Genomic DNA, 27143 nt, shown 5'->3' with positions numbered 1-27143 from the left:
ATCTGAACATAATTGGGTATTTATTTGACATTCTGGATAGATGTCTGAGACAGCATTTTCTACTATCAGCCAGGCATGAGTTCATTGACATTCTTACAGAAGAATGGTGCTGCTTCCCTCCTACAGAATTCCAGATGCTGTTAGACTTTACGCCACAGAACATACAGGTCGTACTGGCTGGTAGTGTGTGACCCATTGCCTTATTAAATTAATTTAAATTGGTGTTTCAATTTTCTGTCTACTACCTGTAATATAATACTTCAAATAAGGTTCACAAAACATTAGACAACGTTTTCTAAGCCAATAAGCAAATAAGATTAGTAGGGAACATACAGTACTATAATAATGTGCAATCTTAAGATTTTAAGCATATTAAACAAAGTTCCTTCTATAATGAAAAGACAGAATTGCAAATAGTTACAGGCAAAATGCTTATTGCTTTCAGCAGCAAACACCTTTGATATAAAAATTAAATTAATAATATGGGATGTTTTAATACATCTTCCTTAGTTTCTGAATGTTGATGAACAGTACAGTAGCTACTAAATCTAAAATTACCATTTATCTGCTGAAAAGTTTCAGTTACTATTATTATATAGTTACATGGGATTGCATTACATGGGTTGGGATACCAGTTATAAACAGAGGACTGTTATGGTAAAATCTTAAAATCATGAAACTGTGATATCTTGATAAAGTTGGTGGTATTAGGCTGAGAGTGATTATGGATGTGCTTCATAAAAATCTTATGAAGCAAACATACATCTTTGCTTATTCATGCCATTGAAAGTAGCATTTGTGCCGCTTTCATTCCCAGGATATAGCCTTCTTCTTTTGGAAGAGTTAAGTCACTTGGCCCCCCTACAATGGCTATGGCACAGGAGAACGGAACTGGTCTCATTCGTTTGTGTAGGGGTGGCTGAGCTACTGTACATCACACCCCAAAAAAAGAATATGCTATTCTGTGTTTTGGAAACAAAAGCAGCACCAATGCCTCTTTCAAAAGAACAAACCAGTATAAACGTACTGTAGCACACACAAATTTGGTGGGTTTCATTATTTGTGCTATTTTAGCGCTATTTTCACAGAGCTTCATAAAAAGAATGTGAGGTTTACCCTAAGTAGCTTATTGTTTTTTTTTACATACTGTATTTGCATTTTTTTCCTCTATTTCAGAGCCTACAAGTCTGCTCTAGATTACACAAAGAGGAGCCTCGGTATCTTCATTGACCTAAGAAAAAAGGAAAAAGAGGCTTATGCCTGGTTGCAGGCTGGGAAGATCTACCACATCCTCAGACAAAATGAGCTGGTGGATCTTTACATTCAGGTTCTGTGCTACCTTGTAGCTCTTTGAGGAGTTAATTATTTGTAAATTTAATTATACAGATGTTTCTTTGACAAACCATAAAACCTTAACAAGCATAAAAGCATAAGGTGACGAGTGAGAGGAGGCCACTCAACCCATTTAGCACATTAGGTTGCCGGCAGCTAAGCTATTTCATCCAGCGATTTTTTTATTGACTTTAATAACATGACTGGGCAGCTTGTAACCTGTAACGTTTTGTGTAAAATGTGCATTCTGAAAACAATTTTAAATGCATGCCCATATGTCCTCTAGTTTGTGTTTCACCACTTAACCTGAAGAATTCCATTGGGGTGACTTATGTCAGTGACTCTGAGGATTTTGAATACTTGAATCAGGTCCCTTGTAGTCTTCTCTGTCTTGGGCTAAAAAGGTTATGTTTCTTTAGCCTGTAGGACCTTCCCTTCAGTCCTGGAATGTATATGCTAATTCATTTGAATCAAGTTGGTTAAAATGTCAATACAATCTAAAAATAATTCTTCCTCGTGAATTTTAAATGCTGCAGAAAGCAACTACATGTACCAATGTAAAAAACTATTAAAAATAAGGAAAGTCTTTCAAAATTGATAAGTCTTTCACAGTGAGAAAGACATATCATTTTTTACGGTGAGTAATTCACAGTAAATCCTCCCTTTCAAGTTGAGTTTGATGGAAAAATTGTTGGTACAAAAGCATTTTTGAAAGATTTACAAAGTGTGAAAACAGGATTTGTTCTGGTTATTTGTTCAATGAAGTTAAAAGTACACGTCACAGTCCATTAATAAAGCATAGTGTTACATCTTCAAGTTTCTGGAACATCCAGTCTAATTCCTCACCAAAGGAAACTCATTTCTGTCCACTTTAGCAAAATGGCAGGCGGCATATGTTTCAGCAAAAAGTAAAGTGAATGTGACTCACTTTACTGTCTCCTCATTTTCTGCAGGTTGCACAAGATTGTTGTCTAAGCACTGCAGACATGCATTTCGTTTTGGAGCTGTTAGAAGCTGCAGGGGATGTGTTCTTCAATAGTTCCCAGGACAGGGAAAAAGCTCTGACCTTCTACAGGGTAGGTGGAAATAAAACATTGAATTTCACTGAAATCAACATGAGTAAGTGGCGGAGGCTGCAAATACTACATTATGTAGGTGTTATTGAATGTTATAGTAATGTATGAATTCTATACTTTAGATGTTTGTCTGATTATAACAGGAATCTTCATTCTTAATGCACAGAATAATCACGGAACCTGTTTAAGATTATTTCAAAAATAATTGGGATAGTGTAAGAGTAGTTATTACAGTATATTAACATCAACAGCAGGCCAGATTTCATTCTCTTACTCTTTAAATCCTTTTCCAACTTCATGATTTTATGTTACAATTTTCTATGAGGACTCCCTATCATTTTTCTTTGTGTTATGATTCTTTTCAGAATTTCCTTTGTCCAGTTTTTTAAATTTTAATTCCTGCCTTTGGCCATTTGGCATGTTTTCACATGGATAACACTGTTCCAATAATATCCCTTTATAAATCTATCTTTATGACTCATCCTACTGTGAAGAGCTCCATCCTATTCATACCCCCATAATGTCATAATATATGGAATATTGCTGACATAATAACATGTTTTTGTCTAGTCCTTTTCCACCAATTCTGTGATCTTAAAATACATTTTCAGTATTTGCATATAACTTCAGAACAGCCTTGTGTCATTTTTCAAGCACATTTAGATCTTAATTTATTTAAATAATTGTGAGATGACAGTTGAGTGATCCATGGCTATATTTCTGTTTCAACTGTAAGTCAGTTTTGACACGAGGTATTAAACATGGCTAAAACATGCTGATCATTTTCCCTCAGAATTAAATGTAATTCCCTATTTAATGTGTCTTCACCTCAAGACATTGACAGAACTTTGTTGTCTTGTTGTATAACTGCTATTTAAGACAAATCAACCTTAATTTATTTGGACTTACTATGCTGTTGTTGCTAAATGTGCTTAAATTGTTGCTTATTGTGTAATATTTTAGATTTATTGACATTCTTTCATGCCAAGTTTGCCACATTTTGTTCTTTATTATCACATTAAAATAATTCTGTAATATTTTATCATACTAGCCTGTGGAAACAACTCACAGAATCATATCAAGTACATTAGTTGTTAATCATACGATGCTATTTTAATCCAATCTTTTTTTTCTGTAAAAAAAAAAGTCAGTTAAACAAATTATACTAATTTATGTATTGTAAGCCAAAATCATTTGGTATTTGGAACTTTCAGAATCTGTTTCATATTTCATGTGTCCATACTGTATTGAGATTCAGGAAATCCAGTTTTTGAGCTTGTAAGCTGATGCACCTTAGCAAGATTTGTATGCAAGAGTATTTCTGCTTTCAATCACTAGTAGTGTTAGCATGGAAAACCTCCATTGTTTTTTTCTCAGGGTTTAAATTAAACCAGGTGTTTCACTTACTCGGTTAGGGGACATGAAAGCAGATGGAAATTTTCAGTGTACTTTTTATATGAGTGATTTTAACCCTCTCTTTGCACCTACAACTGCAGTACTGGCTGTGCATGTGTAAAGGAATCTGACCACCAGAAACTCACTTTATACAAGGGAAATATGAGGTTTGGATTCCATTTTTTGGAATTGCATTGTCCAGATAAAATACAGTAAAATCAATTAAAATGTGTACGCTTGAACTACGGCTTGTGAAGATCAGCATGTACTGTATGTCAGTTTTTCTGGAATATGAGTAAATGATGTTTGGAAAAAGGTGTTTTAGCATATACAGTTTTATCAATTTGACATCAAAGGCATCGTACAAATCCAACACTAGTGACTATGGCCAGTCTGGTTATCATTTGGGTCGACTGCAGTGAGTTTTATGGTATAGGATGGCTTTGTTGAAAAACTAATTGAATGGTCAAAGGATGTTGTAATGTACTGTATAGGTGTCTCTCACTGATATTTTGCAACAATTGTTTAAAGAGCCAGTGTTCTGATGTCAACAGGCTCTGAGTACTTTCCAGTTTACATGTGCCTTGTGGGAAGACTGTGTTTACTTCCAGCTTAAAGCTAAATCTAGAAGGGTTGTCATGCAACTACTGTATATAGTTAGAAATGTTATGTAACCTACAGTTACTAGCCTTATTTTTTTAACTGTTTTGAAGATGAGAGGACATTTTATGGATTTTAGCTTGATGCAAAATGATGGAATCAAAAATATGTTTCAGTACATTGAAAATAATACCTTTTAAAGCTCATACACAAAAATACAATATGATACAAATACAATTTTCTCTCTGTGGAACTATTTTTAATTATATACTTCTATACTCTCTGTAGAAGTATTTTCTCAGTGTGCTTCAGCACAACACCAGTAGAATGTTTTAGTAACTAGTTTAAATACAGAGCTCGCAATCTGTGGCATAATGTTTAGGACTCTGGATGTGTAGTTAGAAGGTTTTAAGTTCAGATCCAAGGCAGGGCACTGCTGTCCTATCCCTGAGAAAAAGTGCTTCACTCAGGATTGCTTCAGAAAAATACCAAGAACATGTGCAAATGTAAGTCCCTGAGAATGAAAGCATCAGCCCAATAAATAAATGGTAAGATTCCACATACAGTACATGGAATCTGTTTTCCATTTTCTGTTGGTCTGGAAACGTACCATGTTTTGAACCACATCAACTCACTGCAGTGAAATTTTACCCAAATGTTTTAGAGTGGTAAACTCAATTCCAGGCCCCAAGGTGGAATAGGACGGAGTGCTGTGTTGTTTCAGGACAAAGCCCTTCCGATTGCCTTGAAGACAGGGAATGTGAAGACACAGCTGAGGCTGTCCAACAAGCTGGCGGAGCTCCTGTTGCAGCTGAAGCTCTACGGAGAGGCCGTGGACCACGCCCAGGCAGCATTAGCCATCAGCATCAGCCTTGGTAAAGTACAGGGGGGATGAGCTTGTAGCCTCCAAAACACTCGGGCCTTGAAACTGCAGTTGTCCTGAAACAATCTGTCGTGGTCTCGTCTGTTTAATTCTTCTTACAAACTTATATTCTTTAAAAAAAAAAATCTAATTTATGTCCAGTTGCTAAAGTACGTAACAGCTTTGAGCTGCCCTGAGGGGTTTGCTGTATGGGCCTCTCATAATGAAAACTCACACCCACCCACAGATCATTATTGCAGTATTTCCTTTTATGATTTGATTTGACCCTGTTCTATCAGTGAGGCACAGTTTAGAAAACAAATAAAAACTATTCTTGCTATTGCCCCCAGATGGCAGTGCTTCCATGCAGAAGTTATTTTTTTTGCTGAACTAAAATGGGCCCGATATTGTGAATAAGGGATAACTGGAAGGCCACGGCAAAATATCAATGATGGCATTTGTACATTATCACATATTTTCTCCTACCATATTATGAGAAACTATTTTGGTTATTTAGTATTATGTACTTATGCCGCATTTTATCCCATTTTGGTGAAAGTACGTATCATTTTTATTTATATTAACTTTGACTTGGCTACTATTTTGGATCTCACAGTATTGTAATGACGTTATAATGTAGCTTGTTTATATTCAGAATCAAATAGAAACGACTTTCAGTGTTGAAACTGCTAGTCAGTATTGATAATGACTAAAGTGTTTTTATTTCAAATGTTATGTAATTTGCAGGTGAGAGGCTGAATGAGCGAGTAGCTTTTCACAGACTGGCCACTTTATTCCACTGCCTGGGTCAGTATGAGATGGCTGAGCACTACTACCTTAAGGCTCTCTCCCTCTGTCCCTCACCCCTGGAATTTGACGAGGAGACTATGTACTACGTGAAAGTTTACCAGCTCCTTGGGGACATGATTTTCTATGACCTAAAGGTAAAGACAGTCTTTTCAGTCAGCGATATCACAACTGCGCCATCAGCCTTCAATGTTCCATTGACTTGGTAGTATAAATGTCAAAACATGTGTCCACAGCAAGCTTCTAATTTCATTTTTGTTCGGGCTATGTATTGCATAACTTACATTTTGTCTTGTTTTATATTAAATTTTAGTTGGAATTTAATTTTGGTGCAGTGATAACGAATTTGGTAAGAAATTACAAAATGAAGAACAAGTTAGAATTGTGATGGAGGATGTGGAAGAATATTGTTCTTCCCAAAACCACCTCTTATTTATAGTAGTGAAATAGAGCCCCACTTAACCCCTTACTGCTTCACAAAGACAGAGACCTAGAAAGCCCATAACTAGTTTAATACTTACATGTTAATTAAACTGGTGGCATGTTTAGGTGAACAGAGATTATAGATTATAGAGTAAGTAAACTATGTGTTGAGTTTGACATCTTTATTACAGAAATATGCTGTGAGTCTTGCACAACGACTAGGTGTATTCACACATTTAATAGAATGGATCAAACGTGGGCTGGAGTCTGCCAGGAGATACTCGCTCCTTAAAATGAACTCTCTCCTTCACGTGTGATGCAGGATCCCTATGATGCTGCCGGATATTACCACCTGGCTCTGGCAGCTGCCATGGACCTGGGCAATAAGAAGTCCCAGCTGAAGCTCTGCACACGGCTCGCCACCATCTATCACAACTTCCTCATCAACAGAGAGCTCTCTCTTTTCTTCTATCAGAAGGCCAGGGTCTTTGCTGCAGACCTGAATGTGAGGAGGATCAACCTGTCACCAGACCAGTATTACCAAAGCGTATCTCAGTATAAAACATTTGTCTAACATCTGGAACTTCTCAGCAAGAGGCAGTGTGAAGGAAGGCAGTGTGAAGGAAGGCAGCTGGGCTCTGATGAAGGAAAGGATGAAGTAATGGAACACGATAGGCATTACACTTGAATACTGTACATTGACTTTATAGAGCTAAGTGACTTGGGTGTGCTCTTAAAACAACAAAGTACAACGACAAGAATGTGTTTGATATTATGGTTTTCTGGGTGTGTTGTCTTATGCTTTGTGAATATTTTTTAAAGGACAACCCAGGTTTCCAATGATGTGCTCACAAGATGCTTAAATAGGCCAAAAGTGAAGGTTGTTTTTACTTGGATCTGGATGTTTTTAAACTCCTATATGTTGACAGGTATTGATTAACCAAATTGTAGGGTCAAACATGAAACCGGTTGGCAGAAACATCCTAGTTCAGTTGAAAAAATATTTCTCTTAAGATAGCTTTCCTAATTCACAGGCTTCCACACCCTTAGATCAGCAAGAATTTTTAAGCACCCCATCAGTTCACACGCCTAAATGGAATGCAGAATTGAAAGGTTTCTATAGGACATACATATCGTGAACATTATTTTTCTGTTTTTGGAGCAAAATATAATGAAATCAGAGTAAAATATTTGCAGTATTTTCAGAAATAATTGTACTGCTTTTTATTGAAGAGTAAACAAAAGTGAAGGGCAATGTCTCTGTCACTTATCATATCAAAAATGTGATTATTATATTCAGAATATCTGTGCTTATAAGGTACATCAAACAGCTTTCATGACACTACACCGTCACATGCAACTACATACTTTGCAAAGTGTTTAATTCTTCAGTTTTAATCAGATTGTAGGTTATGCCAGATATTATGAGACATTTGAATAATTAATAACAAAAACTGAAGACTGAAGGAAGACTGTCAGTATGGTTTTATGAAGTGTGTCTTATCTTTCATATTTACATTATATTTGTAGTAGGCATGTAAACTTTGTCTGAAACTGAATATCAAAACAGCAAATCGTGCTCCTGATGCAAAGTTAGTAGTCTCTATTTTACCTATCAAATGGATTAACATATGTCAGATCTGGATAAAGAGTAATAATTTCATTGTTAAAATGTGTAAATCAACAACTTAATAGAACTACTTTGTAGGTACAGTACATTTACTTGAACACCATTGTAGAAACTGCCAAACAAATGTATTAACTATATTTTTCATTATTAAAGAGATCTTAAAAATGTTTGCTTTGAAAAATATGTAGGACAGGCTTTATAGAGATTTTCTTTTACTGCTTGGGTATTATTAAGGTAATGATCTTTTTTCATTTGTTTAACAGTGTTTGCATGAGAGGAGCCAGATATTACAATCTGACCTCTCTTTTAATAAAAATCCAAATCTTTTGTAACTCCTACAAAGGTTTCTTGCTTCTTTTAAATTTAAATGGGATTCTGTATATTGGATTCTGTATTTTACAGTTTCGTCCTTTAATTTAAAATTTAATCTGTCCTGCTGAAGGTGAAAGTGGGGTGGGGGGTACTGTCAGAATCAGTATCTCTAAATTACTTTGACTTGGGACTGCAAATCCTTCTTAAAGGATTGATTGTATAGATTTAAACTACTAAAGACACTGGTTAAAACTGTATTATGTTTTTTTTTTCATTTTCTAAGAGTGTATATTTTAATTAGTTAATAAGTAAATTATGTGTCAGTTTCGCCTTATACAGTATGGCCTACATGCAGTACTACATAAATACTAGTAGGCTATAATACCTGTTACTTAAGAGGTTCCACATTTGCATTCACCTCAGTATAATAAAATGTCAGCTGGTCTTACATACCAGCTTTAATGTAGTTCTACAATACATTTTCCTGTAGATGGTGTGTTCAAGCTATTGTTGGTCTTTACATCATACTTTTTTCTAAGTCCCCCCTTTTTAAAAAGAATCAAATATTGTAGTCAATCATAGACCAAATGCTCACCCCCTCTAAGTAACTGATACAATCTATCGTTGCTAGTAGATTGTAATTACATACTGTATTGATTTTAAATTTAATTTCAGTGACTATCATGAAAATCTGTTGACTTCCAAATACCTATAAAGTTTTGTAAAAACTAAGAGAAACAAAACAATTACTTATCTCCTCTCTTAGTACAAGTCTTTTTAATGTTCTTTCATACTTCATAGTTCATGCAGCCTCTGTGCAGATTGTGAAAATGAGTCCTAGTACCCTGCTGAGTGAAGTCCAGGCTGCACAGTTCAAGAATGATTGTGCCTGGGAGTTGCTGGAGATTGAGCCAAACTTCTTTCGAAGAAAACTCTTCACTCCAGTTAGGTGTGGTCAAGCAGAGTCCTTTATTCATGCGCATGGGGAGGATACAATCATGCAGATCTGAGAGTAGTCTCCCATACAGATCTGTGAGTAACCTCCCCAACGAGATGGTAAATGCAATGAGTTTTATACGGAAAATTCACACAGGAAAGCTCATTCTAAATTTCCATATTAGGAGTTGTTCTTTTCTCTCTACATAACATTTCTTTGTAATTGACCACGTTCTTCTTAAGCAATTTTACCTTGTATATAGACAAAAGGAAGTAAGTAAACAAAAGGTGTGAAATGAGCTAGACTCTCTATGGTTGTAGCATTAATATCAAAATGTCAAATAATATGCTTGAATTATCCTTTTATACTGCTGCTAAGCAAAAAGGCAAAGGCAAAGCCAAATAGTCACTATATTATATACAGTACTTAATAAAAGGTAAATGCTAAAATTCTTCCTCACTTCAATGTGTCATCACTGACTGGCTTGGCCGCAGTCATCCTATGCTTTTGCAACAGTGACTGCTGTTAACTTTGCAACTAGTGGAAATTAGGTTAGCCCAAACTAGGTGGAAGCTGTTTCTGTCCACACATTGGCACTAGAGTTCAACTGTTCTGGATCTGGGGTGCAAGGTACTGTACTACCTCAGCTTAAAGCATCTTTGCGGTCTTCATATCAATGTGATCTTTAAAGTCAGTGGCTAACTGGCACTGATTGAACATGGTAAGATTAATACAGTAGATGATTTATAGCACGGAAAGGTGGTTAATAGAAGTTAACATGTTTAGCAATATCTGCCTGAATACGTCATCACATAAAGGTGATTATTTAAGGACGTAACACTTGCATTCTGTATTGACAAGTACAGGAAGTAAACAATATGATAAATCAGAATTCTCAAACTGCAAATTTTCACATTAGACAACTAGTCTAATATACTGTTTCATTATTGTTTACTTTCCAGCATTAATACAAGTGAAGAAAAAACTGGTTCCTTCAAAGAAGACTTCTTTCTAGTGGGTTGAGAGTAGTATGGAAGGTGGTATGGTATACTGTACATGTTGCAGTAATGAGATACTACCCAAAAACCGTTTGTCATTTAAGATTTCTTTAGATAGAAAAAAAATAATTTTAGGATTCAAAGATTCTTTCCAATTATCTGTTATCAGTAATCCACCTATTCTGGCAAGAGTCACAGTCCACCCATAGGGCAGGAGGAGCGATTGAGGCACATAACTGTTCTCCCCATAGACAGGACACCAGTCCATTGCGGAGCTGAAGATAAAGGGATCATTTTAAATTTGATTTGAGATGTGGAAGGAATCTCCTAAGATGAAAGGAAACTGGAGGAAAAATCATGCCTGCTCCTCACAGATATTCAAATCCAGAATTGAACCCAAAACCCAGCACTGATGGGCAGCATCATTAAGCTTCATGCTACCATGACAGCCTCATTAATTATTTTATAATTCAGTAAACCTTCATCTATCACAAAACATCTTTGGTTTTGGCACATACCTGTTGTTTAGGTTTTTAAACCCTGAATGTTACACTATTAAGTCTGTATAAACAACATGAAAGACTACTGTAAAAAAAAAAAGATCTTGGCTTTGCATTGTTCCACATGGTTTCTTAAACTACGGTATTTATGGCTTAAATACAATACACTTATACTTGTATTGTGATTTCTCAGAAATTTGTCATGCATCAAAGCAGCTATTTTACACACAGAACATTTCACAATATGCAAACAGTACAAAAAAAGAGCAAAAAGTAATTACAAATAAAAATAATATTATATACTGTAACAGACATAAAACCAGAAATATTTATTTCCCACTGTTCCTACTGGTATCCACAGAACTACACCAGAACCCTGTAAATTTATACCCCCCAATAAAACTAAGCCCTGTAACTACAGAATGTGTATAAATCACCAACAGTATTTTAAATGTTGCTATTTTACATCTTTGTAAGAGGGCAACTGAATCTCGAGTGTCAGTTAAGGGATTAAACCACCAGAGAGATCTCTTACAGGCTTTTAAATTCCTTCCAATTTAGATTTACCTGTTATTAACCATCATTGACACAATTATTACTTTCTAGCATCTGTTGGGGTGAGTACAATGAATGCTTTCCTACAAAAGTTATGCATGCATACACGCATTGCATGGTGCACAGAGCCTGTAGGAGATTTAAGATTGACTAGACTCACTCCCAACACTGGAAACACTAGAGTCATCAGGCAATTTGCAGATCATTTCAGCGGTACTTGGTCAATAGTGCACTTCCACATGGGGAATTTTGGTCACAGTTGGCTGATGACATGCTGTACATGTAGACCAGGGTCATTCAGCTGGTCCTGTGGGGCCAGTTTTCAGGTTTTCATTCCAGCTCTGCTCTGGATAATGTAAATCTGCTCATTATTGTCTTTATTGAGCCAAATTACCAAGTTTTTTTCTTTTTCATCATGTGCTTATTCTTTAAAAAGACTTAGAAAAGCAGTCATTTCGGATCTACAATATATGACTTCATCTGTGCTCCAAGCAAATTCACTGATTAGTGGAACTAATGCATTTGTAATCTCCCAAACCACTCATATTAATAGGTTTAATATAGCTATTTCTGCCTTGTAAACAAATGTAATGGTGCACATCTTTAGAAATATTATAAAACTTAAGACATATTTCACACTGTCTACAGTATCTCTGTGGGTTTGCTTATACATTTGTGGATAATGATGCTCCTTTATATTAGGTCTAGAACAATCTTAGTTTACCACAGCATAAGAGTTACTATTTAGAAGGTACTTATTTTTTGCAATGAAAATTGGCAAATTCTGCTGAAGTTAGAAACGAGTTGACATACGTCCCTCACAGTGTGCTCCTCTCCAACCATAGCATTGGCAGCTATAGCTTCTATTTCTCTGCAGACAGATTCCCCCATTCAGACAGGGATTGGGTAGACACAAACTGACAGAAGGCATTCCAGCTATAAACAGAAATAAAATGTGAACAGCCTTATTTATCCAAGGTGTTTATATTGCAGCAAGTTTATTTGGTTGATAAAAATACCAAAAAAAATGTTTTAATTTGGAATACTGCAGGAAGTTCCAATTCTTTTATATACAGTAGTATATAATTCATTTCAATAGTAATATTAAATAAAAACTTCATAAAGAAAACTAAAAATCTTTATTCAAAAGAAGAAATGTAACAATTTTACAATTGCAAAAATATCCATCTTAATAAACTGTGTAATTAGGGTTCATAACTTACCTTCACATATCTTGCGTACTAAATTTGTCACATAATGCTTTAGATGTTCATAGGAAGGAACAGGAATCATAAAGCTGGAGCTGTCAGCTAATCTCAAAAGAGTCTGGGATTGCACAGCTCCAGGCCCAACTGAAAGCACTGTTATTCCACGTCGTCTCAGTTGATCCGCAAAGAGAATGGCATCATCTGAACTTTGTCCATCAGTTACTACAACAACCACCTTTTGGACTCCTGGCCTAGCACCTTTCTGGATACTTAAGGTGTCTTCTGAGATGTAAAGCAAAGCTTTACCTGTCTGAGCAGCTCCACCCAAATAAGGAGCAAAGCTCACACTTTTCTTCATTTTCCCTTCACTGTCAAAGCTATCTAAGCCGAATGCTGTTCGAGGTTTGTCACTGTATAGAACCATTCCAATTTGTGTGAGCTCAGCATCAATGTCAAACTGGGAAATTACACTCTTGACAAAACTTTTAATTTGCCGAAAGCCATGCCGACCGACATTATTTGATGAATCCAAAGCAAATACCAGGTCCAGGGGCTTTGAATAACAACCTGTGGCAACAGAGAGTACAATGTTAAGCTGAAATATTTATTTTATTGAAATGCTACTTTTATCTACTTGTTGTAAAATTCAAATGTGGAAAAATAATTTAATTGGCAAAACATACAGATATGTATTCTCATGAACAATGTAAATGTTTTTTTAACATACTGTACATGTGTATATATTAAATTAAACTGTATTTAAAACTGAGAACAATAAGCTGTTCTTTACACACAGGGTTTGAGATGATGGAATAAATTGTATGTTGTTGAAGCTGATACCATGGCTTCCTTCAAGAAACAGCTAGATGGGATCATTGGATGAATGATATACTATTCAGCCTTACAGGGTGAATGGCCTGCTCTCGTTTATAACTGTTATGTTCTTGTGCAGTAAAATATGTATAGTTTATACATTACAAATATCTATTTTGAATGCATAAAATAAAATGTATCCTGCTATTTGTACGGACTTCTAATTTATTGAGTGAAATGCTACTTGTGGTGCTTCCAACTCAAGTGGAAAAACACCATATTTACAGTATATTTTGTATTCAATGTCATAAACAGATAGAGAAGACAACTGCTCACCTGGGGCATTTAGCCCACAAATTGTTGTTCTGATTTCTTGCACTTTGCTGTACAACTCTTGTGGTTGAGCATACGTAAAGACCAGACGGGGATCCCCAGTGATGTGGCTCATTTCATTGAACAATTTTTTCCTGCTCACTGTCAGAGTGAATATTTCCATTTTTCTGGTGCTCTCTGCTGCAGCTATCACTGAATCGTGTGATTTAGAATTAGACAGCAGGACCAGGACATGAGGAACCTCCATTCTAGAACCTCGGTCAGCTCTGAATGCGTTTTCAGCGGTGTACGTCAGGGCTTTCCCAGTGAATGTTTTTCCTCCCATGAAGTGGATGACATCGATGGCCTTCGTCAAGTCTGACACACTGCTGTAATGACCAATAGGGATTTCCATAACTGGGATGTCCCCATACTGAGCGATCCCAACCAGAACTTTGACAGAAGTTGAAGCGACAAACTGGATAAGTCTCTTGATGAAATCTTTAGCTGTAAGAAACTCTTCAAGGCCCATATTCCATGATCCATCTATCAGGAAGAACAGGTCCACTGCACAATCCACTAGACCTGCAGGTACTAAAGAGTGCAAGCTCTTTTGTAATTGTATGAAGGATGTTATGGACAACTTACAATTTGTTGTATGTTATCACATACTTACTAAGGTATCTGTTTCCAGCTGTAAGAAAACAAATTTGCAAAATTAGATGGAATTTATTTCATGTCGATCAAAATCATTCATCAATATAGTGTGGTGCTGAAGATAATGATTAAATATTAGTTTGAGATTCTAAGAAAAGATAACACAATTATTTGTTTCTGATATTACAATATGAGAGTTTTTTTGATAGTCTGATGTCTCTCCTGTAGAAAAGAGTGAGGAAGTGCATTCAATTAAAAAAATCAGTCTTGATTTACCACAATGCTGGTCACCTCCATATCCTAGTGGGCAGAGACAACTGAAATCCTCCACGCTTTCTGTAATGCAGGTGCCTCCATTTAAACAAGGGCTGGATTCACAGGGATCTAGACCATACAGTATGAATGAGTTACTAGATCTAATGACCAGAACAAATATAACAAGCATCAAAATAAATATATAACCGCAATACATTTCCAAGGTTATTTTCAGTAATATTAAAAACCACTTTGTAGCAGGTGCTCTAGCATTGTAGGTAAATTCATGTTGTTTAGAATGCGTGGCCGCCAATGGAAGCAATAAAGACTTAAGCTGTACATTAGTGAAAGATGCTTTGCAAAGGTTTGCTGATGCTTTGTTGTGGACTGTGTTCCATTCCTCTTCTAGAGCCTAGATAAGCATGTGTTTGGGCACTGATCTCTGAGCTCCAGGTGCCACATTCTCATTACTTTTCCCCATTTCAAAGGGCTCAGGTCTATCAAGTAGAACATATACAGTATGGCATAACCATCACATTCTCATCTCAAAAGAAAGCCATTGTTACATGAGCATCATGAGGACTTGTGTTGTCTTACTAGATTGTTGTCACTTCAGTCATATTAACTTGATCAATGTAGTGCATACAATTAGTTTTCCTTCAATCTCTACGTAAGGAGTTCTAAAGCAACCAGACACCCCTGCCCAAAAAACCCATTTTGACCTCCCAAGTGCTTAGAATATTTTTCGGCATGTCTGCAATACATTCTCTAATGTCTATCGTGCTGGTCAAAAAACCTTGATTACTCACTTGAAAAATAGGCCTCATTTCTGACAAGTCAAGATGAGGTGTTCTTCTAACACAACGATGGCACTGTTGTGATAAGTACGAAATATTGGTAACTTTCTGTGTTTTTCTATCATGATTTTCAACATTCAAAACCTAATTACTAACCACCTACTGTAATTACATGTGCCCATGTTTCAGTCAGAATGTGTCATACAGTAAGTGACCTAATATATTGTACTGTAGTGTGTCAGAGGGCAGTAAGTGGAGACATGAAATGTACCAGATATAGTAGAAGGTATATGTACAGTATTGGTTTTGGTCTTGGGAACAGCACCCTCTAGTGACTTTTTGATAATAGAGCGACAGAGTATTGTGTTGGGACAAAAATATATATAATGGTGGAAGTGATTAAACAACTGATTAAGTTCATCCTGACTCAATAGACAGTTCACTTGGCATAACAACACCCAAGAATAAAACATAACAAAAGGTTTAGCGTAATGGAGTCTTTTAGGCAACAAAATATGGATTGACCCTCTTGGCTGAGGGCCTGGCCATAGGACAAGGAGACTGGGACATCCATGTAGAGCAAGGAGTGACCAAGGGGCATCTGCAAAGGTGTGTCACGGGAGCTGGTCCTGACTCCCATGTAGTGCGTATTTAGAACCTTGTGCAGACGGTATAATCCGGAAGAGACTGGAAAAGGGCTACGGGGAAAACACAGAGAGGAATGGATGGGAGGACTGACAGGGGGCGGTGCCGACAGTGATCCAGGTGCGAGGGGGAGCGCAGGCAAACAAGTCCAGTGGGAGTCTGAAAGGAGAAAACGGGGTGCAATCCAAAGTCCAGGTAGCCAGGAGATCAGTCCAAGACAAAGACAGGGAAAAGGGATCCAGGAACTTGGAAAATTAAACCATAACGGATCAAGGAGCTCCAAGCCCTGGACTCAGATGGTCAGGATGTCTGGGGAAAAGGCCTTGCTCTCTGGCTTCTCCTGAGCCCGGTGGATAGGAGGGCTTTCAGACGTCCGTCTTCTAATACTTAGCCAAGAGCTTAGGAGGCACATAACTCAATAGTGAAGGATAAAACAGGATACAGGTGTCCGTAATAATGTAACTAATAATAAAAGGTCAGAGTGCTCTCTAGAGGAGGGATGACGAATGTGACAAAGTGGAGATGGTGTACAAGTGGATTGGAGATGTACTGGAGGGAGAGAAATGGATGTCGTATAGTATTAATAATGGAACAAGTAAAGGTTTATTCCATGCTGAAAAGAGAAGAAAGAAAACACAACATTTCGGCCATGGAGCCTTCTTCACACTTCTTGTGGCTCCACAGCCGAAACGTTGTGTTTCCTTTCTTCTCTTTTCAGCATGGAATAAACCTTTACTTGTTCCTTTGCAGCCTACTCATGCTGATGCAGCTACCTGAACTAGTATTTATAATGTTTTAGATGAGGAAATGACATCAGATTTCATTACAGATACTGACAGCTGAGTCTGATTGATCTTGGCTGTTGTCATCCCTCTTGAACTTTCGTTTTAAACTCCATTAAACAGACTCTTCAATAGAGTAATAGCATCAAAGCAATGCCTTGGTTGAAGAGACATAAAAAATGCTAGGAGATAGAAAGCCTGAGAATGAGGACTGGAAAAAGAACTTGCAGATGGGAACGGAAGATCTGCAGCATATGAATATGGAAACTGATGATGTTGATGCCTGAGGCCCAAAAGTTCATATCAAATGGGAATAAGAAAAAGAGAAGACTAATCTTCTACTGGCTGATGTCCTCCATCATGGAGGGCTTGATACATACTGTAAGAAGGTGAAATGCAGAAACAAGATGGCAGTTTTTTTCTGAAGCACATTCTCCAGAAAATTGTGGGGAATGACCTGCTGTCCTTCATCACCTGATCAATTGGAGAAAGACAGCTGGTCAGCTTGAAAGCAACATGTATGTAGAGGTAATGGAGTAAGAAGGTTTTTTATGGTCAGTACAGGAACTATTGTGTACAATAATCTAACAACCTCAAACAATTCCAAGGAACACCCTAATCTTACTGTCAAACTTTTTTTTGTCACACTAACTAGTAATAGGTACTGCAAAGTACTTTACATGTTACACTAAAACAAGTAAGGATTTCATTCCACAGAACAAGCTGATTAAAAATTCCCACTCTCCATACAAACTAAACATTTTGTTGAGTATAGAAATCTGTGATATAAGGAACAAATGTCCATGTAAATGATGCTCCAGAAAAGTAATAACTTTTCTCACTGAAGTAATAACTGAAGATCAGGACTTTCTTACCAGCTTACAAATGAACAATACAAAAAACATATCACATTAGCCTGAAAAAATAAATATTATGAATGTCTATCTACGTATTTATAATTACAGGCTGAATTCATTAAATTAACACATTTGGCAGCACAAAACAGGCAGCAGCTGTTGAAGAGTCTTTAGTTCATTTTCAAAGGTCCTTCAGCAGTATGTTGTTTTGCATAGAATGTTTAATAATCGTTACACGGAAAAATCTGAAATCATTACTTTAAATCAGATGCTTTCCCATGAAAAAAATATTTTTAATGAAATGATTGTGTCAAAAATTAAGTACCTGGACACAGTGTACGGTGACATCGACTTTGTAATGTTCTGTTTATACGTTTCCATCTGCAATTCAGAGCAATATAAAATCAAAATGAATTGTCATTCAAAATCAGTATATACGGTATACTGTGTTGAAACAGAGGGTGAGGATACAACAAGTGGTGATAATTTTAAAACAAAGGAGTAATAAAACAATACCAGTAATGTCCTGACACCAGCTTACTATGCAAAAAAATTAATAAGGGTTAACAATTATACACTTCCTATCTTCAAATACAGTAGCATGCGTTTTATTTTTTTTCTCTGATACAGCCTAGTAACAAAGTAATAAACAGGAGGAACAACTTCAGCTTATTTAGAACTCCACTGTTCACTGTTGACTTTTTAAATCTCTTATCTTTTCCAATTGCACTCTTCCCCACTCTCTCTTCTCATATTTTACAAGGCTTTCTGTTTCCCCTCTGTCCTGACAATTCCAGCGTCAGTTATTCCCTGACCACCTCTTGGCATCCTTGCTCAAGACTTATCTGTTTAGTCAGCGCCTGTGACCTCCCAGAGCTCAGTTACATTTTTTTTGCATGCTTTTAACTCTCAAACTGCAATGTGATTTGTTAATTGCTGTTATTCACAATAAACATAGAATGTACAGTATGCAATTGTTCTGCCTTCATTAATGCTTTGTATCTACACGATCTGCATACTGTTTTAATTCTTGCTATTCATTTACCTGGCACAGCACAGCTTGTGCTGTTCTTCCAGCTTGTCCTTGCGTTTTTCTTTGTTTTATTAACTTGTCTTATTACCATTATTGGTACAGTACATACTAACTGTAAATTTCATATATACTGTATATATTGGAAATCACTCTTGATAAGGGCATCAGATAATTTGAAAAAATAAATAAACTCACCCATAGTAAGGACACATACTGGCCATAGGACCTCCATGTAATCCTTTGACTTTACTTTTCCAGCACACATGATTTCCCTGGTACTCTCTGTGAGCTTCTATAGTGGTTCTAAGGCAGTAGTGTGACACCACTTTACATGCTGAAATTATAAAAAGCCTGCAGTTCTCAAAACTCTTCCTAGGATACATTTATATTCGTTATTATCAGACCTTTACAGAAATGACTGGCATTGGTTGGCAAAACCTTGTAAATTCTTAAATTAATTCACAATTTGTCATCCAAGAGACGTTAGATCTAAATCAGTGGTAGTCATCCTTAATGCTTCAATTTTATGCTGCCTTCCAGTAAATTAAGTACGGAATTGTGCCTTCAATGCTTAATTAACCTATGTTGACAAATTAAGGAACAGCTGAAACAAAGACTTGTAATGGTATGGAAAACAGGTCCCAACACTGACTACTTTTAATATAATTTCAGAATTGGGAACATCTAACTAATTGCATAATAAATACAGTATTGATTTATAAAAAGGACAAGTGGGTAGTTAAGATTTGAAATGAGACACTTTTATTTTGCTTGATTACTAATTAGTGGGGAAATCACCTACTAGGATGAATATCATTGCAAACAGATGTCTGTGTTAATGTTGTGACAAGTCCATTGACTGCATCATCATATTGTTCAGCAAAAAAGACATACAGCTCACTGGGATTGCTGGCCACTCTGTGAAGAACTTCCCATCTGAAGAGGATGTGAACAGTCACAGGTTATTAGACAGATGAAAACTTTTAATCAACGTCTTCAATTTATCACAGTCCAAAATAACTGAATTCAATGACTCAAAGCATTTTATGGTTTCTACATTCTAAAATGATAAACCTATATCACTATAAAGCTTTTGGGAATTACACCTTTATTAAACATTTCAAAGGGAACCAATCCGGGAATCAGTTATGACGAGATACATTTAATTTGTTATTTATTGCCTGTTTCCCCTCTTACTCCAGCTACAGATACAAATTTTACAACTCATTTTTGATTATTAAAAAAGTGTAATAAATCTTCATTTGATCAAGGATACGACAGATTAGATGTCATAGCAATTCCATTCTAAAAAAGAAATCCAAACAAATGTTTTCCTATTTATTTTATGTTATATGCAGCTTGCATTCTCTGCTACTAGGAGATTATTTATTGTCTATACTATACAAGCCCACCTTGTACTGTAAATAATTTGGTTTACATACAGTATGTACACACTTAAACAGTTTAAATAAAAAAAAAAACATTATAACTGACTGTCATGTAAAATGATTTATGAGTCCAATAGGTTGCTTTTATAAGTACCGAGTCTGGCCACAAACCCAAAGGGAATGTTCCAAAGCCATTGAAATTCTCAAGAGAGAAATTCCTAAGGCTGCAAAAATGTAGATATATAGAAAAATCAAAATGTATTAATTAAACAAAAAGCATATTTATTTCATCCATTCATCCATTTGCTAACTGCTTTATTCATTACACAGTCATGGGGGAGAGGAGCCTATCCCAGCAAGCAACAGGCACTAGATAAGATACACACTGGACAGGACACCTGTCCATCTCAAAGAAGACACAGATACACACACTCACACTAAGGTTTAATTAATCATGGGTGATATTGTGGTGAACATTCTGACTTCAACTGTTTGATTTAGAGTGGGGGAACAACCACAATAATCTTCTTTTAAGAAAAGCAGCAATTCTGCTAATGTGTAAGACAACATTTTTCCTCTAACACATCAGCTGAGATTTGGGATATTTAACATTGTGGACTGATAATCTGTATCATTTATGGCCTACAGAAATATCTCATGTTTGCTTACTTTGGATGTTTGATTCCCACTGCAAATAGTTTTATTCCACTTTTCTTGGCAAAAGCAGCAGAAGCCATGATATTGTCCTGTGATTTTCCATCCGTCAGCAGGATTAGGATTTCTTTTCTTCCTCCTCTGTAGCCTTTCCTTAGAACATACTTTACGGCTCGACCAGTGTCAGTGCTCCCACCTCTTGAAATGTAGGATACAATTAATTCAGTAATTCAGTTGCAAATCCCTAAGGACTGATATGTTTAGATATAATAGTGAAGTCTGGTATGAGTGTTTTTGTGTTTATTTTTGTTAGTAATCACTTTTTACCTATGTTTTTATTCATAATCCATCATTGGTTCTAGGAAAGACAAGGTTTAAAATTAGCAAGTGCAGTATTGCATAACTTGAAAAAACAGAATACAGTTGGGAAAACTGTAAATATTAAATTAAATGTTTTTAAGCTGTTTAAGGTATAAAACAAGATCAGACTTTGATTTTCAGACTACAGTGTAACTATTAGTTACTTTTGTTTTTATCAAAGTAAAGTCAAACTCAAAATTTGCTATCACTAATAAGAAAGAGGACTTTAGCCCTATCGTACCAATCAAATTAGTCCCAAAATAAAAAGTATTGTCAAGGAACACAGACCAACTGTATCTGTTTAGAGATGACAGTATGCTCCAATACAGGAGGCTAGAAATCAGACTTACTCTTACCTGAAGTAAATATTTTTGATCGCTTCCTTCATTTCTTCTCTTGTAGGGTAAATATTAAGAGCAAATTCTAATATTGCTTTGGAACTATACTGTATCACTCCAATTCGTACCTAAAGAACAACAGCAGACATCAACACACATAGACACCATTGTTATTTTATAAATTTTAAATAATATTTGACAATTCAGCACTATTGATACTATTGAATTTCACCATGAGTGGGCTCAAGGATTGAAATAACGAGCAAGTGAAAAGAGGAATGGGATAATTTCTCATCCTACCTTATCATGCTCCTAAAGGCACCCAACAGCTTTTATCTGGATATTGTGGTGTGAAGCAAGTAATCTCCTAAATGGCGTATTGGCCTTTCCTCAGATCACGCTACAATTTACACCCAGTAGAGACGTGGCTGAAACTGTTAAAGACCAGTTCATGGAATACAGAGACTGTCTGGTCTGATTGCAGCTACAGCATAAAGATTCTGATGCTGCACTGGGAGTCTCCAACACGCCCTCCCCTGATATCATTGGATCCTGGCCAATCTTGATATTATTTATATGGAGCTCTCTTTGAACCAGACTGCTTGTCCTGGTGTGGCAGTGGAGGTGCTTCTGATGTTGCAGTTAAGGACTTGTTGCAAGGTGTTTCTGTTGTAATTGTCTGATTTAATTTGGTACATTCTTGACTGTAACAACTGGGGATGATCAAGATTAGAAACATATACTGTAGGAGGGAATGCTTCCATTTTTCATATTTTATTCTTTTTTTTGTTTTGATTGGGGATGGAGTAGTTCACATAAAAACTAATATAATTACAGTATACAGTAAGACAGAGATCCTGAGACTGATTGACAGAAACATTATATTGTAATTCATCAACTGTTTGGATTTAAATAGGACCTGAAACAATTGGCAATTGCAGCAGTGTTGTCAGGTTTCTTAATAGTAAAATCTGGTTATTTAATCATTCTGTTTATTCAATTTATAAATGCATACTACACTTCTCACCCGGTCTGGATTGATGTCCAATGCATCAACCATTTTCATGGAAAAATGTTTTGATCTTTCAAAGCTTCCTTTTCCGATACTATAGGAGCCATCCAGAAGGAAAACAACATCAATGGCCGCTGAACACTGAATCACTGAAAGAGAGAAAATCCTCCAAAATATCAAAGATGTTAAAAAATTAGGAAATCTGTTTCACCTAGCCAAAGTTTCCATGTACTTTAAATGAAACAAAATTAAACTAAACTGTCTCTCAGTGGAATAATCTATACCAGCAACAAAACTTTTAATTACTTTGAATTAGTCGCACATACTAAACCTTCATTTTTTGTTGAAGATATGATCCACCCTTTATTTGAATGGATCATATCCCACCATATTTTCGGAATATTTGATGATGTCAGTTGTCAACGCTTATTTATTGAAAGCAGCTGAATTTTCTAAAACTCTTCAGAGAATGCGTACTTTGTAAAGGAACAAGTAAAAGTCTATTCCAGGCTGAAAAGCAAAGAGACACAAAGTTTTGGCTGTGGAGTCTTCTTCAGGTGTCAAAGCCTTCATCAACCCACAAGGTGCAGTGTGTTGAAGAAGGCTCCACAGCCAAAACATTGTGTTTCTTTTCTCTTTTTTTAGCATGGAATAAACCTGTACTTGTTCGTTTGCAGCCTACGCAGGCTGATGCGGCTACTCACTTGGACTTATATACAAGTACTGTATATAGTTAACAAATATATATTTTTTAGTTTTTCAAATACTCACAATTCCCTGCAGCTGATATTTTCACTACTGTGTCTTTCTCAGCCATAAGCTGCTGCAGACTTTCTCCACAGATTACTAAAAATGCAGATGAAAAGTTTAAAGTTTTTTTTTAATTATTCACAACAATGGATATGCACCCCAATACATGCACACACGTTTCTGCAAATATCGTTTTTTTTTCTCTGTTTTTACACGATATCCATTGCAGATTCTAAATTTGTCATCAAAACTGCAATTAAAATATTAAATGTCCTCCAATTAAAATGGTTAGGTTAATGTGCTGTAATTAGACAATCCAGGCTTGTGGATTTATAACAGTACTTCTGTATACTGTATGAGTAAGTATCTTTAATTTTATTTTACATTGTTCTATGGCTTTTACAATAGGATTTGAAAGGAAAGGGAATTATTGTATCACAGTGGTAAGGTATGGGTATGGGCTACCTTAGAAATTATAATACAAAAGCCACCAAATACTACTATAAACCATCAAATGTATGAATACATTACCAAACACAGAAAGATAGAACACAATGAATTCCATAATCATATTCGTCTTCATATATAAAAAATAATTGAAAGTAACATGCTCTGTGGCTAAGAAACTGTGCCTGTGACTACAAAGTTGCTAGTTCAAATCCCAAAACCGGCAGAGGAATCCTACTCTGTTGGGCCCCTGAGCAAGGCCCTAAACCCCAACTGCTCCAGGGGCGCTGTACAATGGCTGACCCTTTGCTCTGACCACAAGCTTTTCTCCCTGTCTGTGTCTCATGGAGAGCAAGCTGGGGTACAGTATGTGAAAAGACAAATCCCTAATGCAAGAAATTGTATAGGGCTAATAAAGCAACATTATCACATTACATTAATAATGGGAAACACACTAGCACACTAAAATGATCAGAATGATCTATACACAGTTTTCCAAATGGAAGCATATTCTATTTCTGTTTAGACAAAAGGATAATGTAGTATCTTAACACTTTTCTTCTATTCCTTTTCAAAGAACCTTTGAAAAAGTGCATGTTGTAACACACACAACATCCATAACTAGAAATACATAAACACATGAACTGCATTTTCAGGATTAAAGATATAAAATATACAGTACATCACATAAAACAAGATCAGGTATTTTAATATTAAGTTACAAAATAAAATAGCTGTACTAAAAGTTTAGCTGTAACAAACTTTCAAAAGAGAAGAAACAGCCACCTTAGATTAAATACATTTGAAAACAATTTTCATTCCATTCAATTTACTGTTTTAATCTTTGAATTCGTCTTCCACCACATGATCAATGCAGAAAACAGAGAGTTCTACAGTAATTGAAAATGAACCTACCTCTTCATGTAAATTGTCATTAATAGAACCTTTTGTAAATATTTGTTCTGTTTACTTTAGTATTCCAATTCAGATTCCTATCATATATATACCTTAGTATTCTGGTTATTCCATCTTAACCTGCAATGAAAGGGGAACCATGCTGTTTGCAGCTTTCAAGTTCTATAAATCAGTATAATGACCGAATGCCTACCTGCTTGGTTCTAAAGGTGAAGCTCCACCTAGTTCCCAAATGAAAACAAAACACTTGGCAATGAAATTGTCTCTTCCCTTTAGGAAATTTAAGGAATTTTAAATGTGTGGAAGCATGCTTTGACTTGAAGAACTGTATTCTTTACAGTTTGTCTTGTTTTAAATATCTAAACATTAAAATTTAGAATTAAGAAATGTATAATTGAATTATACTAATTAAGAAAAGTAATCATTTAGATATGTATATCCTAATCATTAAGCAATGGAATAGAAGGCCATGTCTAATAAGTACAGTTAACAGTATACATTTAACTACTGTAAAAAGTGACAAGTAAACTAAAAAACACTAAAAAAGGGGCAACAAGGAATCTGATCCTTAATAGAAATAATAGGGTATAAAATACTTTTTTTGTTGTGTGAATCTAAAAAAAACCTTTACATGCAGAAATAAACCATCACTGAAAAAATATAAATAATGCGTTTTCTAAGACCAGACCACAATGTGAGTGAGCCTGACTACCTCTCCAGTGAATGTGTGACGTAAGATATCTGACCACACAAGCTTCTGAATTATCCACATACCACATGCAGGGCCTGTACCACACCGAATGATAATTTCCTCATTTAAAAGTAATTTAATAAAGCTCAAGCTCATGATATAATTAGGTCACAAGTCATGCCAGTTAAGTGAAGAACAAAAGCAAAACACAACTTACTTGATATACTTCATGCTGTTCCTACAATAGACTCTACAATAGACTACAGTAGAGAAATGGTGAGCTATTATTAAAGTATTTTCTTATTCATAATGCTAAAGTTTATAAAAATTGATTTGTAACTACCATTAATCAGATTTACCTTCATTAACATGATGACCGTGTTTTTCTTTAGCTCAGCATAACTTCCTGTAATAAATATTATTTTTCGGCTTGTCTTGTGCGTTTTGGTGACATGTACTGTCTTGTACTTCACTTCTCATCTCTAGTTCAGCACTGCTTGAGGCCAAGCAATTCTCTAACTACACTTACCGCCAAAAGCTGTTAAGATGGTCAACACGGTCACCAAATAGTGGCAAGAAGCTCCAGTGATCTTTCTTGCATCAGAAATCAAAAACAGAAAACACAAACATCAACCAAAAGATAAAGAATGGGAGAAATACTTATTATTAAAGTATATCATTCCACATTGCCAAGACAGAACTGGAATGTTAATAAAAGTTGTACTGTATTTGTGACTTCATGTGAAAATACAGGGAAGAGACTGAAATATTAGGGAACAGCTTACATGACATTTCCTTAAGATAATAACCAAGGCAGAATTTAATATGTATATGAAAAGACCACTGGGAGTTTACAAATTTTGAGCTACATAAAATAGTGCAAATTTAATATTCCTTTCCATACATCTTCACACACTATGAGAAAAAACATACACACGAGTATGTGCTATGTGCCGTGCTTGTTTAATACAATTCACATTGTATAAAACATAAGATTGTTTTGCTATGGAGTTTTATCCTGATAATTTGGTTACAGCTTAACTTGAAGAGGTCTTTGGCACAGAGGTTACTTTTTTACAATAACCTCTTGAAAGTGCAGAGTATGTGTGGGATTGAAAATATTGGATCAAAATCATTCAAGAAGTTAAAATTTTTTAACTGTAATTTTTTTAAATTTTTCCTAAAGAATTTTTAGCCCCAGGGTATGGGGAAACGACGGTTCATCAGACAATTGATAATTCAAAGTCTGACAGCGGCACCTGTGAGAGTGACATTCCTCAGAAAGACTTGCCCACAGCTAATCTTTAAAATTTCCGATTCCAAGTCAATACTTGTTGGAAAGGATGATGTCACTTGAGAAACTTACCATTTAATAAATGAAGGAAACATTTGTGTTAAGTACATCTGTAACAAGACAAATTGTAAAATGTAAGCATTCTTTTTGCTGCAGTTAGTTGTTTCTTCACAGCTCTAACATCTGTAGGTAAGGCAGTTAGTTCAGGGTGGTCACAGAAGTAATGAAAAATATAGGCAATTGGAAATTCAGATAAATAGTTCAAAATACAGTATGTAAACTTTAATGTTTGAAGTATTCTTGTGCATGGAAAAGAGAAATGGAAAAATGTTTAACAAAAATAATAAACTACAGTTTCATGACGGAATTCCACGTTAACAACTTTCAAGATTCTGAGCTGCTTTAAGTCCGGGTTTGAAATAGCACAGAGATCAGGTGGGAAACCAAACAGGAAGACAAGTCTAACTGTTATGCTATGAGTGGCAGGTGAAATGCCTTAAGCTCCACC

The 27143-nt window shown here is 35.8% G+C and overlaps 2 protein-coding genes across 3 annotated transcripts in view; one reads left to right on the top strand and one right to left on the bottom strand.

The window, feature by feature from the left end:
- LOC102694600 (SH3 domain and tetratricopeptide repeat-containing protein 1) overlaps window positions 1-8467 on the top strand; it is a 28508-nt gene extending 20041 nt beyond the window's left edge. For both annotated transcript variants that reach the window (XM_015344987.2, XM_015344985.2), the window contains 5 exons: window positions 1177-1327; window positions 2286-2408; window positions 5128-5278; window positions 6013-6209; window positions 6818-8467. In XM_015344987.2, coding sequence (XP_015200473.2) covers window positions 1177-1327; window positions 2286-2408; window positions 5128-5278; window positions 6013-6209; window positions 6818-7069 — 874 coding nt within the window. In that variant the 3' untranslated portion in view covers window positions 7070-8467. The remainder of the gene's footprint in view (window positions 1-1176; window positions 1328-2285; window positions 2409-5127; window positions 5279-6012; window positions 6210-6817) is intronic.
- A 2563-nt stretch (window positions 8468-11030) lies between these two features.
- Window positions 11031-23382, bottom strand: LOC102694799 (von Willebrand factor A domain-containing protein 2-like). Its single transcript, XM_069194528.1, has 12 exons — window positions 23310-23382; window positions 22554-22687; window positions 21545-21654; window positions 20844-21026; window positions 19589-19722; window positions 18982-19120; window positions 18079-18134; window positions 14694-14801; window positions 14437-14454; window positions 13785-14354; window positions 12651-13202; window positions 11031-12363 (listed from the first exon to the last, which is right to left on the bottom strand). Exons 1-12 carry the CDS (start codon window positions 23353-23355, stop codon window positions 12221-12223), a joined length of 2193 nt encoding a protein of 730 aa, XP_069050629.1. The 5' UTR covers window positions 23356-23382; the 3' UTR covers window positions 11031-12220.
- Window positions 23383-27143: the final 3761 nt, after the last annotated feature.

Source organism: Lepisosteus oculatus, chromosome 1 (assembly GCF_040954835.1).
Source record: "Lepisosteus oculatus isolate fLepOcu1 chromosome 1, fLepOcu1.hap2, whole genome shotgun sequence".
Taxonomy (NCBI): Eukaryota; Metazoa; Chordata; class Actinopteri; order Semionotiformes; family Lepisosteidae; genus Lepisosteus; species Lepisosteus oculatus.
Note: the sequence above shows the minus strand (reverse complement) of the source record. Positions and strands in the feature narration are given on the sequence as shown.